The sequence below is a fragment of the Haliotis asinina genome, chromosome 1 (genome assembly GCF_037392515.1).
Source record: "Haliotis asinina isolate JCU_RB_2024 chromosome 1, JCU_Hal_asi_v2, whole genome shotgun sequence".
In the NCBI taxonomy this organism is placed as follows: Eukaryota; Metazoa; Mollusca; class Gastropoda; order Lepetellida; family Haliotidae; genus Haliotis; species Haliotis asinina.
In genome coordinates, this window is record NC_090280.1 from 763,593 (window position 1) to 779,089 (window position 15,497).

At 40.0% G+C, this 15,497-nt stretch overlaps 1 protein-coding gene across 5 annotated transcripts in view; it reads left to right on the forward strand.

Annotated features, from left to right (window-relative positions):
* Positions 1 to 15,497, forward strand: part of LOC137286165 (DNA repair protein XRCC1-like) — a 58,794-nt gene that overhangs the window by 10,728 nt on the left and 32,569 nt on the right. For all 5 annotated transcript variants that reach the window (XR_010956985.1, XM_067817857.1, XM_067817866.1 and 2 more), the window contains 2 exons: positions 11,586 to 11,678; positions 15,120 to 15,227. Coding sequence is in view for 4 of the 5 variants with exons in the window: in XM_067817857.1 (XP_067673958.1) it covers positions 11,586 to 11,678; positions 15,120 to 15,227 (201 nt within the window). In the remaining variant the exon portion in view is untranslated. The remainder of the gene's footprint in view (positions 1 to 11,585; positions 11,679 to 15,119; positions 15,228 to 15,497) is intronic.

The following is a 15,497-nucleotide window of genomic DNA, read 5'->3' on the forward strand; positions in this document are numbered from 1 at the left end:
ATGCACTTAGCATGAGTCAGGATAAGGAAAAATATGTAATTTTCTGAATAAAATTGATATTTTATACTTATCCTGACTCATGACAAAAGCCTTCCCAGCTGCCACACATAGGCACGCTGAATTCCTATATTCTCGTGTCAGGTGATATACAAGGAGAGAGTAACAAGCATGGCCGGTCACATAACCTAGGCGCGGGAAAAGGGAGGCTACACATGAGTGAGTGTATTTCATGTCTGCTTCGTTTTAGAAGGGAACTTCAAGGGATTTCAGGTGTTCCACTACCTTCGCCAGGGAAGAGAAGATAAGCAATTAGTATGAGTCAGGAAAAGTATAAAATATCAGTTTTATTCAGAAAATGACATTATTTACCCTAGATTGTTAATACCACTTCAGATGCAAAATCAGTTGCCTGTATAACAAAAAAATAGCAAGAGAAATTCAGCAAAATCGGTCGTCTGTTAAAACAGGAAGCCACGTGATCAAAACATGTCTCGCAGTGTGGAGGGAAAAGAATGGCTCATCGTTGAAAACACATACAAAATACCCGGATGTGGCAAGTGGCTGCAGTTTCGCCAATACAATGTCATCAATGCTGTATTTGTAGGAAAAACATGATATTTTTGTGTGAAGTGGATGAATATATCTATATCACTCAAGGTTAGAAAAGTGAAAACTTTAAATGATATTTAAGATAATAATTACGTTTTTATCTAACATTTTTTAAAACCCCTAACACCGGGATGTATCACGTTTTAAAGGTCTCACAAATATCAAAAGCTTTTATCCATATTTCTGATGTGTGTAGGAGGCATATTCACAGGTTTTCCATTGGAATCCATTTGTTGTTTTTTATTAAATTGCCAAAGACCGAGTTAGTTTAATTTCATCTGTGATCAATGAAACCATATGGGGCAATATGAGCATCGCATTTCTACTACCAAGATAAGTTTAACCCCGTTGATGCGACAATGACACATATGTCCCTCCTCTTCACCCCTCACTTTGAATTCCAATAAAGTTCTAAATATACCACGCACACATATGTATACCTCACAGTTTTGAATTCTGCAAGAAATTCTCGGTTTCCTGATACCATCCACTATTATCTCAGACCAAGCTCAAGTGCTTAAAATTGCGTTTCACAGTAGGCTTCTTTGTAAATGTTGCCATCTTTAACACTATACAAAATCGCGATTCAGAGCGTTATTTGCTGTATGTTTTGAAATGTGAAAATCAGATCATTACTGGGAGTATTGAATTTCAAAAATAGCATACTAATGGTCACATATATCAAGTTTTCATGTAACCAGTAATGATAATTCTGAAACGTCGCCAATGAACCCAGAATCGGTTGGGATGCTTTTGAAAATACACTTACACGAATGCCGAAGTGCACTTTTCGCCATGTTGGATAGTGTTTTCAAAATCACGTTTTGAGAAGGCCGATACTGAGACGCCTAATACATCACGTATATTTCATAGTCAGCTGCGACAAATGCATCATTGAACTCATCAAACATCGTAGAATGAAATTACAAATGGTCTTTGACACCAATACCAACTGTGTGGATGAAACGGAACGAAACCTACTGGATACGAAAATGAACGCTGTGCTCGAAAGACTGCGCTTGTCTGAAATGTAAACAAAGAAAAATTTTACACTGCGTAGCATTTTCGGAATTATTTCATCATCCAGCTGCCTAATCGTTGCCTACAATGGCTCCATACCCTTAGAATAGTCAGGGAAAGGGTATTGTAGCAAGGAAGATAGATACAAAGCAATCGTTTGATAATTCATAAGAAACTGTCAAACATTTAGTGCAACGTGATTCCATGACTGACGCAAAATCAACGATAACAGTACTTATCAGCATTTCTGGCGTCTTCAGTCATTTACAATGTAAACGATAACAACATATAACAATACACAGTCAGAATAATTCTGATTACTTACATCTCACCTCTATGTACAAAAGATCCCTGAATCAAGGAAAGAGTCCTCGCAAAATCGTGGGTACCCTTGTCAGCGAAGCCGCCATTTTGAAGAAATTGGTCATCGGAAGTGATGTCACACGTCAACATTGTTGCACATATTAGGCAATTTCTTTGAGGTGAAGGTCGGTTGAACAAGAATAAACACAATGACCATATCATACGATTGCACTTTTAGTATTGTCAGGTATATTTTGTGTGTTGTTCAGATATATTTTCATGAAACTGACTTCAGTATCTACATATATCCATGTTCAACATCATACCATATGTGGATATAGGTTGTGCATTTTTATTCTTTGAAAGGTTTTGATTGTTTGAATATTATTTACATGGGAATTTGACTCAGTAAGTGTACTATACCACATTTTGAGCCTCTACACAAGTGTAGGAAGATCACACGTAGCAATTACTGCAACATGTGCTTTAGTTCCTGTGATGTACAGTATTCAGTACGTAGGGACAAATATTGTAGTTTCATATGAACAGGTTAATAAACAGCGATTTAATTCAACCCACAGGTTAATAAACAGTGATTTAATTCAACCTTATAAGTAGTAAGTATTGATGAAAATGATTTGTATATTTTATGAAATAGGCACACATGTTTAAAGGAATTGTCTTATTCATTGTATTGGTTTGTGTCGTTTTTGTAGACACAACAATTATGGAAATTGATTGACTAGGTGCGAGATTGTCAAAAGATTGGTTTGGTTCAGTGTGAAGAAAACATGACGAAATTATACTGTACGTATCCACAGCAAATTCTCTCCATGTGATCTGAGTGACATTGACCTAATGTAAAGCTAAGCGGAGTTATGCCCCCATATATTTTTACGTGCATGAACTATCTGTCACTATCTGATGTCATAGGAGAAAATTGATTTTTTGACATTTATTGCGGGTCATTTTTTATTTTGTGCGTATGATGCACTACGATCACTTTTCAAACCTTACGAAAATGTGGACCTGAAAAAAAACTCGGCATCTAGGGGGTTAAATTAGTACGTACGGATGGATGAAGCTGTCTGTCTAGTCAAGCTACATTCCATGATTTCATTGTTTGAATATAAACATTGCAAATGTTACCGTATTGCTGGAAGATTGTGAGTCGAACTGAGATGTTTTATCTATGCGAACCAAGAAACGAGATGCAACAGAATAGTTTACTGTAGCAGGCTATACGACATGATGGCAACTGACATGCGACATGATGTCACTTTCATTGTGATGTAGGGCAAAAAAGAGCATATTATTGTTTGATAAAGTACTGTCAGCTCCTTTGATCTTTCATTGAAGCATCTTAGAAAGTCAGTTAATGGTCTGATGTGACAAATGTTTTGCATGTGATTTAATGTGGATGTGGAAGCAGGAGTTATAAATGATATTCAATGTATGTGAGGGCTGGCTCAAACCTGTTGTCTCTCTCATGTGACCTGATTACACAATGCCTTTAAGAAAGTTGTCAGGTGTAAAACATGTTATATTTAGGATTACACTTTTTTTACCAAGGAACCAATTCTAGTACTTTTTTGATCGAGTCCCATACAGGATTCGAATCTGCACCCTCGGCGTCAGGCACTTAAAGGGGCACTGATGTGGAGCAATTTCCATGGACTTGTTTCTTTTGTTATTGTTTTTCTCCCATGAGTACCCGGATGATACATCACAGAATTCGTGACTGGTTCGCGACCTCTGCTGCGCCACCCATATGCGCAAGTAATAGTTAAGTATAGACTGACCAACAAAGATGAAGTCATTATTATGAAAACAAATGAAACAGGCACCCGTGGCGAGCCACCTCCTCGTGGTGGGTGCTGGGTAACGCCAAGAGCTCGCCGACATCCCCGTAGTGGACCCGGGAGGATATTTGGTCCACCAACCCGTTTGCCGTGGGTTGCCGCCCTGTGTCGGCGGAGGAGGGGATCCTGGTGGTTGAGAGCAATAGGAGCTTGCAACCGTGTTCCTGTTGCTCAATACACCACTTCGGCCCTGACTTCGCCTAGACGGGTGGTCGAATAGGCCCGGTTCGACCAATCGGCTGGTCATGCCAAGCCCTGTGCATGGGGCATTATTATATTTATCAATGCACATATATCATTTGGAATCGTTGTAAATTTGGACTTGACTATATAATCTAAAACATTTTGAATTTGAAGTATGTTGTTCTGTAATTTGCCTAGAGTCCTATGCCAGAAGGCGGTGGCTCATGGGCCAATCTGGTAGAATTATTAATCTCTTAATTCTTCTGCTGGAGTATATCATCCGGGTATCCTTGGTGCTGCAAGCTGGAGGCCCGCTTGCTTTAGCATTGTCCTTGTGATACTCCATGGTGGGTGGGGAGCTCGGATGATGAATCATATGACACCAATCATGGCTTATGAAATACCCCCCAAAAAAACCAAACGTCCACTTGAAATTGATCCCGTTGATACTTCTCATAGACCGTCTCTATCGATTGAGTATTGGCCATGTTTTCTCGTTATTGAGACTCCGGACAAGACACCATTGAAGTTGAACCCTTTCGCAGTATCTAAGGGCATTCAAGGTATTGCTGGGGATGTCAAGAACATTAGACGCTTGCGTTCGGGTGCATTACTAATAGAGTGTGGCAAGAAACAGCAGACAACCAATCTGATGAACATTGAATCTTTTGTGGGCATTCCGGTCACGGTCTCTGCTCACAAGACCTTGAACACAAGTAAAGGTATCGTGAGAGATCGTGATCGGTTGTTTGCTGACATGTCCGAGCTTGATATAGCATGCGAAATGAAGGATCAAGGTGTGCTGTATGTGAAGCGCTTTTCCACCCGAAAAAACAATGAAACAATCCAAACAAATACCTATCTGTTTTCTTTTTCATTGCCAAATGCTCCCAAATCAGTAAAGGCGGGTTACTGCAATATCCAAGTTGAAACCTACATCCCCAACCCGCTCAGGTGTTTTAAATGTCAGAAATATGGACACGGTGTATCTACCTGCACATTGTCTGTTGTGTGTGCTCACTGTGGTGAGAAGACACACACAACAGAAGATTGTGACAGTGACTTTAAAAAATGCACTAACTGCTCTGGCGACCATTCATCTTCGTCAAAACAGTGTCCAATATGGAAAGAGCAAATGGCGATTAACAAAATAAAGTTCACCCAAAATATCTCTTTTTCTGAGGCAAAGAAACTGGTGAAGAGATCTGACCTTCTAGAAAGTTATGCTACAGTAGCAAAATCATCATCTGAATCCAACTCTAAAATAACAAAATCATCCACAGGATGCCAAACTACCTTGACTTGGGTCAGTTCCAACTCCCCACAGGTTTTATACCCTGCTATATCATCCCAGACTGAGGAATCACTTCCTACTACATCAAAGTCCTCTGATCATAAGTCATCTTCACAGTCACGCTCTGAGTCTCATTCAACAGCTGATAGACAACAAATTGTTAAAACTAAACCCAAACCTAAGTCTGATGCTTCAAAGCAACAAAGTGGCAGAGCTCCTAAGGGGTCACAAAATAAAATTCAATTGTTTAATAAATATGGGTCTCTTGAAGATATGGACGTTTCTGAAAACGTCCATTCTAGGGCACATAGCTTGTCGCCCTCCAAAAGAGTGCGGGGTAGATCCCCAAAAAATCCCCCCAAAAGATAGTTTATTCCAATAATATTGTACAATGGAACTGCAGAGGTTTGAGGACTAATTTACATGAATTACAGCTATTAGTCCAAGATTTCACACCTTCAGCGTTATGTCTCCAAGAGACATATTTAAAACAAACAGATGCATTTGACCTTCGCCATTTTAATGCATATCATTCTTTTTCACCTCCGGGTGATAGAGCCACTGGCGGGTCATCCGTTCTAGTCAGACAAAACGTTATTCAAAGCCCTGTATCACTTAATACTAATATGCAGGCTGTTGCTGTGAGAATTACTTTACATGTAGCGTTTACGCTATGCTCGCTGTATATTTCGCCGTCTTCGACGTTTGCCAAAACTGATCTGCAAGCTCTCTATGACCAACTCCCGAAGCCCTGTATTATAATGGGAGATTTAAATGGGCACAACCCTCTCTGGGGTAGTGTAAATATAAACGCTAAAGGTAAGTTGTTGGAGGACTTCTGTTCTGACAACGATTTATGTATTTATAATGATGGCTCCAATACGTATTTACACCCTGGGACAGGGACCTATTCTGCTCTTGACCTGTCACTCACAAATTCAGAACTACTTAATGAATTCGAATGGTCAGTCCATGATGACCTCTGTGGAAGTGACCATTTTCCTACTATTTTAAAAGCTGTAACTCCATCCGATGTTCCTCCATCATCAAGACGGAATTTTAAAGAGGCTAACTGGACTTTATATGAAACACTGTGTGCTGAAAAGCTTAAACCTGAACGTTTTACTGACGTTCCTGATGCTATTAAATGTTTTTCTGATGAATTGAACTCCATAGCTGATGAGTGTATACCAAAGTCCTCTGCAGTTCCACACATAAGAAAACCATGGTTCAACGATGAATGCAAACAAGCTAGGAAGGCAAGGAAAAAAGCAGAACATTATTTCCGTCGCCATCCTATGGTGCATAATTTGAATAAATTTAAAATTTTAAATGCTAAAGCACGGCATACTTTTAAACAGAACAAACGCCAATCTTGGCAAAATTATGTATCTAAAATAAATTCTCGGACACCCATGTCCAAGGTATGGAATATGGTCCAGAAAATTAAAGGTAAAGGTACTAAATCTACTGTCAATCATCTTAAACATGGAGATCAAGTACTTACCGATAAATCAGATATCGCAAATAAACTGGGTGAAACCCTTGCTAAACACTCTTCCTCTTCTAATTATTTACCTAAATTCCAGCAGTATCAAAAACAACAAGAAAAGAAAACTATTAATTTCAACTCCGATAATGGGGAAGATTATAATGAAACTTTTTCTATTCATGAGCTCCATACTGCTCTTGATCAAGCTCATGACACTGCTACAGGAGCTGATAACATACATTATCAACTCCTGAAGCACTTACCAGAATCCTGCCTAGAAACTTGTCTAAATATTTTTGATGATATTTGGACATCGGGTAACTTTCCTTCATCATGGCGTGACGCCATAGTAGTACCCATACCTAAACCTGGACGTGATCATACCGATCCATCCAATTATCGTCCGATTTCGTTAACTAGCTGTGTTTGCAAGACCATGGAACGCATGATAAATAATCGACTTGTTTGGTACTTGGAAACAAATAACCTTATAACTGATATACAGTGTGGTTTCCGTAAAAACAGAAGTACTGTCGATCACTTAGTGCGACTGGAATCATTTGTTAAAAATGCACTGATTAATAATCAACATGCTGTGTCTATCTTTTTTGATCTTGAGAAGGCATATGACACAACCTGGAAATATGGTATTTTAAGAGATTTACATGACTTTGGCTTGCGAGGTCGTTTGCCTCAATTTATTGCCAACTTTTTAAATAACAGACAGTTTCAAGTTCGAGTGGGTTCTACCCTGTCTGATCATTACAATCAGGATCAGGGTGTTCCACAAGTATTCTGTCTGTCACACTTTTTAGCATCAAGATAAATAGTTTATCAAAAGTTTTAAACGATTCAATTGATGGATCGTTATTTGTGGATGATTTTAATATTTCTTGTCGTGGGAAAAATATGCATACCATTGAACGGCAACTGCAGCTTTGTTTAAACAAAATAAATAAATGGTGTCTTGAAAACGGCTTCAAATTTTCTAAATCGAAAACTAACTGCATACATTTTTGTCGTAAATACAAACCACATAAAGACCCTGAATTGTCTCTAGATGGGACGCCCATTAAAGTTGTGAAGGAAGCCAAGTTCTTGGGTCTAATCTTTGATTCACATTTAACTTTTTTACCACATATTAAATCACTTAAAACTAAATGCCTGAAAGCACTTGACTTGTTGAAAGTTGTTTCAAATTCAAAATGGGGAGGGGATCAAGCTACCCTTCTCCATCTCTATCGATCACTAGTTCGTTCTAAACTTGATTATGGCTCAATCGTTTACGGGGGAGCCTGCAAAAGCAATCTTAAACTTCTTGATCCTGTCCATCATCAAGGTCTGAGACTTTGTCTTGGATCTTTTAGAACTTCACCTATTGACAGTCTCTATGTTGAGGCTGATGAACCTTCTCTTGAGCAGCGCCGTATAAAGTTAGCTTTACAATACATTACTAAATTATACTCTAATCATTCTAACCCTGCATATAACTGTGTTTTCAATCCCCTTTATGAGGATTTATACAACAAAAAGTCTTCTCTTGTCCCGCCTCTGGGACATAGAATTACACCTTTTCTTTCTGCTGCTGGGATTCAGCTGGAAAACATAGCTCCCTCCCGTCTTCTTTCTTCTTCTCCCTGGCAGTTGGTCAGGCCTCAAGTAGACCTAACATTAACATTTTTTAAAAAATCAGAAACAAATGACTTACAATATAAACAAGAATATCATCAATTAAAGCATAAATATAGCAATTACAAACCTTTATTTACAGATGGGTCCAAGGATGGTGGCGCTGTGGCTTGTGCCGCTGTCATTGGATCCAGAACAATATCTTCTAGATTACCAGTTAGTAGTTCTATTTTTACAGCTGAAGCTAACGCCATATTAACAGCTCTCAAATATATTCAAAGACACCCTAAACGTAAACAATATATAATCTATTCAGACTCTCTTTCTTGTCTCCAGGCGATTAAAAATTTATCATGTAAACATCCACTTTTAATTGACATTATTGAATTGTATAATAATCTTGCTACTGGCCAATACGACGTCGTCTTCTGTTGGTTACCCAGCCATGTAGGCATTTCAGGGAACACAATGGCCGATCTTGCTGCCAAGGCAGCACTCAACAAACCTGTGACACCGCTTCTTATTCCCTACAGTGATTACAAAGCCACCATTAGATCTTATATCCGTGATCTGATGCAAAAGAAGTGGGACACCCAAGTGGGTATAAATAAATTACATGAGATAAAACCTTACATTGGTTATACCCACTTGGGTTGTCAATCCAGATTTGAAGAGGTCATACTACGACGATGTCGTATTGGCCACACTAGATATACTCATGCATACCTGTTGAAAGGTGAGGAGCCTCGATTTTGCATCCCTTGTGATGAGAGAGTCACGGTCAAGCATATTCTGCTTGACTGTGTTGAATTCTCCATCACAAGGGATAAATATTTTACAGTTAAAACAATGAAGGATCTTTTTACCAACGTTAATTCTCATTTTATTATAGGTTTTTTAAAAGAAATTGATTTTTTGGGTGAATTTTGAATAGTATGTTTCTGTAAATAGATGTATTTTAATGATTGGTAGTTTGAATTAGTAACTTGAATTGTTGGTGGCTGTACCCTCAAAGGGGGTTGAAGTATTGTAAAATTATTGTCCTCCTGAGAGGGTACGTAAGTCCACAAACATTCACAGTAAATTTAAGTCTGCCAGGTTTTTAATCGTAGTATTCATGTTGTTTTAATTTTGGCTAACCTTTCGTACAATCGCCAGCAGCTGAGGGGATGATGTAAATCCAACTAGGGTCCATGCAGGTAGCAAAGGTACTGTAAGTCCCCATGGTCCCTAGTGTGGTGATCTACCTTCAGTTGTTGGCGATCTATAGTCTGTTTTTATTATGTATTGTCTAAATAGTGCTATTAGTTTTAACTTTCCATACTAGTTTTACTTAAAATTGTGATATGCTAGTTGTTTAACTGTCCTCCGTTGACAGATTTTTCCATATGCATATATTTAATTTAAATGTTCTCGTCACGATATGGCTGAGATATTGCCGATGTGACGTTAAACATTAACTCACTCACTCACTCACAAATGAAACACTTTGAAGTTAATCATCTTTCAGTGGTAAAAACATGCTATTCGCGACCTACTGCATGTTTTCTGTAATACAGATTCTGCTGAATGCTGCAGCGAATAAATTAAAACAAAATGCAGATACTAAATTTAAAAGAGACTAAAGATATAGCAACAATGTCAGGTTATTACCTCGTTCAGGAATGTATCAATCAATATCCACATGCAAGAACGATATTCCATTCATCTGCAGCTGGTATATGATCCTGCTCTATGTCTTGCGTCTTTCAACAGTCTAGTATGTAAAAAGGTGACCCGTCATTTCAGAATTTTTCACACTAAAGTCTCATTGGTCACCCTAAGATAGCACATGTGTCGACTATTTGCATGATGTCCGCCATTAGTTAGCCAGTAATGAGCAATCAATCAGTCAAGATAGTGGCGGTTGATTCTTTGAAGGAACGATGTTGTTTTTATGCATTTTACGACAGGGTGTAGTCAGTATTGATGAGTAAATCCACACATAAACACTGCCCTTTGACAAATGTGGAAGTAATTAATCGGTCAGTGTGTTATCAGTTAATCCTTAGATCTATGTTTGTTTTTGTAACTCATGTGATAAACCCTTTTCCATCACTTACATGCACATATTGCATAATGTGCAATACATTTGCCACATCAGACCTTAAATTATAATGTTGAGCATTTACTCCAGACAAGATAAATGTCAAATGAGCACCTGTCGGATAATCCAAGTGGGGTTACCACTAACTACACCTGTTAGAAATTCATTAACTGACCATCAAGTGAATGATGACAGATAACACATGTAAGTTTATACCATCAAACGCGGGTTACAGCAAGGAAGTTGTAATCTCTGCTTTGTATGCAGCCTAAAATCTGGGCCGAAACTGTTTTGTGGATACCAACGGAACTTTGTTGTTTCATAACAAATGCACATAGGTACTTGCTGTGTACTTGGGTAAAGAGAGATTTTTTTTTTTTTCAGACATTTTCAGATTTCTCTACCAATTCAAATAAATTAATTATGTGTTTTGATTATCATAGATAATAAACCAGGGGTGCAGCTTCCAGAATTTACATATGATTTTTTCTGTGACAGGTGGGCCAGCCCTGAAAACTATCTAAATATAAAGGTTTGCAATCTATGGGACTTGTATGAAACAAATGGCCTGCTAGGTACGTACCTGTAGACATCATATTTTCATGTGACATGGTCAAATATTGAGGTCAAAAACACAGAAATGGGATCAAATTGGATCAGTGTCTGTACCATCCAGGCATCAGAAAAAACTACACTGCTGGGATATTTTATTACAAACAGATGGGGGGAGTACCAGGGATATTTAGAAAGTGGTTGAATGTGACATGTCATATTTGGGATCACACTTTCCCAGTAAAGTACAAATTCCACACCAATTTATGCTTATCAGAGGGGAACACAAAGTATGCAGTGACATTGTAGTCTAGACTACCAGCTGTCCGACTTCCATTTTTGTGGAGGTCGCTGTAGCTGAGTGGGCTAGGCGTCTGACTTTGTGTGCTGGTGATAAGGTGTCGGACTCTGAGGGTGCATGTTTGAGTCCCAGATGGGACTCAACCAAAAGAGTACTAGAATTTGTACTTTACTGAGAAGGTGTAATCCCAAATGTGACCTGTGTTCTCATGTGGCCTGTTGTCTCTGTCATGTGGACTACCTACTTCCCAACAGAGCCATCCTGCTGAGAACCTGCTGAAACCGGAGGGGACGTTCAAATGGAAGTGTGCTGCTCCGGGAGAGAAGTCTGCTGTGGTAGTGTTGCAGGTATAGCCCTGAACCCTGTGTCAGTGTATACCTTAATGTACACTGTGTCAGTGTATACTTAATATACACACTGTGTCATTCATTGTATGTGCTAATGTACACCCTGTGTCAGTGTATGTCCCAACATACAGCCTGTGTCAGTGTATGCCCCAATATACACCCTGTGTCAGTGTATGTCCCAACATACAGCCTGTGTCAGTGAATGTCCCAACATACAGCCTGTGTCAGTGTATGTCCCAACATACAGCCTGTGTCAGTGTATACCCCAATATACACCCTGTGTCAGTGAATGTCCCAATATATACAAATGGACTGTATAACCAGTACTCCTAACCCCCTTCCCACACCAAGTAGGTGTCTGTACCTATAACCAATACCCCTGACTCTGCATCCCATATCCAGTAGGTGTCTGTGAATGTAACCAATACCCACAGGTGTCTGAGTGTATAACCTGTACCCCTAACTCTGCATGCCATACTCAGTAAATGTCTGTAAGTAGAAGCAATTCCTCTAAGTTTGTGTCCCATACATGTGAGTGTCATGAATACCCTCTACCCATAGCCAGCAGGTGTCTGTAAGTAAAGTCAATACCATGGACTTTGTATCCTATAGCCAGTAACTGTCTTTGAGTATAACCAATGCCCCTGACTCCGTATCCCATACCCAGTAGCTGTCTGTAAGTATAACTAATAATTGAGTGTATGTATCATGAATTTCCCTGAGTATATGCAATACATCTGACTCTGTGTCCTATACCCAGTAGGTGTCGGTGAGTATAACCAATACGCCTAACACTGTATGCCATGCTCAGTAGGTATCTGTGAGTATAAGCAATACACCTGAGTCCGTGTCCCATACCCAGTAGGTGTATGTGAGTATAAGCATAAGCCCTGACCGTGTCCCATACCCTGTAGGTGTATGTGAGTATAAGCATAAGCCCTGACTGTGTCCCATACGCAGTAGGTGTATGTGAGTATAAGCATAAGCCCTGACCGTGTCCCACACCCAGTAGGTGTATGTGAGTATAAGCATAAGCCCTGACCGTGTCCCATACCCTGTAGGTGTATTTGAGTATAAGCATAAGCCCTGACCGTGTCCCATACCCTGTAGGTGTATGTGAGTATAAGCATAAGCCCTGACTGTGTCCCATACCCTGTAGGTGTATGTGAGTATAAGCATAATCCCTGACCGTGTCCCATACCCAGTAGGTGTATGTGAGTATAAGCATAAACCCTGACTGTGTCCCATACCCTGTAGGTGTATGTGAGTATAAGCATAAGCCCTGACTGTGTCCCATACGCAGTAGGTGTATGTGAGTATAAGCATAAGCCCTGACTGTGTCCCATACCCTGTAGGTGTATGTGAGTATAAGCATAAGCCCTGACCGTGTCCCATACCCTGTAGGTGTATGTGAGTATAAGCATAATCCCTGACTGTGTCCCATACGCAGTAGGTGTATGTGAGTATAAGCAATACACCTGAGTCCGTGTCCCATACCCAGTAGGTGTATGTGAGTATAAGCATAAACCCTGACTGTGTCCCATACCCTGTAGGTGTATGTGAGTATAAGCATAAGCCCTGACCGTGTCCCATACCCAGTAGGTGTATGTGAGTATAAGCATAAACCCTGACTGTGTCCCATACCCTGTAGGTGTATGTGAGTATAAGCATAAGCCCTGACTGTGTCCCATACGCAGTAGGTGTATGTGAGTATAAGCATAAGCCCTGACCGTGTCCCATACCCTGTAGGTGTATGTGAGTATAAGCATAAGCCCTGACTGTGTCCCATACCCTGTAGGTGTATGTGAGTATATGCATAAGCCCTGACTGTGTCCCATACCCTGTAGGTGTATGTGAGTATAAGCATAAGCCCTGACTGTGTCCCATACCCAGTAGGTGTATGTGAGTATAAGCATAAGCCCTGACTGTGTCCCATACCCTGTAGGTGTATGTGAGTATAAGCATAAGCCCTGACCGTGTCCCATACGCTGTAGGTGTATGTGAGTATATGCATAAGCCCTGACTGTGTCCCATACCCTGTAGGTGTATGTGAGTATAAGCATAATCCCTGACTGTGTCCCATACCCAGTAGGTGTATGTGAGTATAAGCATAAGCCCTGACTGTGTCCCATACCCTGTAGGTGTATGTGAGTATAAGCATAATCCCTGACTGTGTCCCATACCCTGTAGGTGTATGTGAGTATAAGCATAATCCCTGACTGTGTCCCATACCCTGTAGGTGTATGTGAGTATAAGCATAAGCCCTGACTGTGTCCCATACCCTGTGGGTGTATGTGAGTATAAGCATAAGCCCTGACTGTGTCCCATACCCTGTAGGTGTATGTGAGTATAAGCATAAGCCCTGACCGTGTCCCATACGCTGTAGGTGTATGTGAGTATATGCATAAGCCCTGACTGTGTCCCATACCCTGTAGGTGTATGTGAGTATAAGCATAATCCCTGACTGTGTCCCATACCCAGTAGGTGTATGTGAGTATAAGCATAAGCCCTGACTGTGTCCCATACCCTGTAGGTGTATGTGAGTATAAGCATAATCCCTGACTGTGTCCCATACCCTGTAGGTGTATGTGAGTATAAGCATAATCCCTGACTGTGTCCCATACCCTGTAGGTGTATGTGAGTATAAGCATAAGCCCTGACTGTGTCCCATACCCTGTGGGTGTATGTGAGTATAAGCATAAGCCCTGACTCTGTCCCATACCCTGTAGGTGTATGTGAGTATAAGCATAAGCCCTGACCGTGTCCCATACCCTGTAGGTGTATGTGAGTATAAGCATAAGCCCTGACTGTGTCCCATACCCTGTAGGTGTATGAGTATTAACAATAGAGTTACGTATACGATACGTATCACGATACTGGTAGTCCGATACATACGATACGATACATATCACGATATTTTGTCCTTGTATACAGAAACAAAAAAGTACTGGAAATAATGTGCTGTTATGTTATCATTTCAGAGAAGATATCCTTCTCCCAAGAAAAATAAAACGTCATCATGAAAGACATTTTATTAAAAATGTTTAGCATGTGTCAGTTAACAGTTAAGTAGTGTTTTCCCAAAAAATGGAACAACTGGGATCAACATTGGCACAACTGGCTTTTTTGTGCAGATAACAAAATAGATTTGTGAAAATTATTTCAGTCGGAGCATGTCCATGGCAATATTTTCCATGAAAATCAAAATAAAAGGGGAGACGGTGTTTTCGTAGACTGCTAAGTATGTAAGTATCGTGTTGAATCGATACACCACAGTCGTATCGATGTAATGTATCGTGCAGCTCTTGAATGGCGATAACTTGCGTATCGATTAATCGTCACAACTCTAATTAGCAACACCCCCAACTCTGTATCCAACACCCACTATGTGTATGTGAGTATAATTAATACCATGGAGGTGCTAATTTCCTTGTTCATCAGTTGGAGCGTGCGTCGCAGATCAGCAGTATTGACATTGGCAATGAGGGCTCTGGTTTTGTGGAGGTGCTGGTAGGGAAGTCAACTGCTGCCGCCGACACTGACTATCAGGTAGTATATCCTATATCACTCTGTACACTAACTACCAAGTAGTATATCCTATATCAGCCTGTACAACAACTACCAGGTAGTATATCCTATATCACTCTGTACAACTACCAGGTAGTATATCCTATATCACCCTGTACACCAAGTGTAATGTAGTATATCCTATATCACTCTGTACAACAACTACCAGGTAGAATATCCTATATCACTCAGTACACCATCTACCAGGTAGTATATCCTATATCACCCTGTACACCATCTACCAGGTAGTAT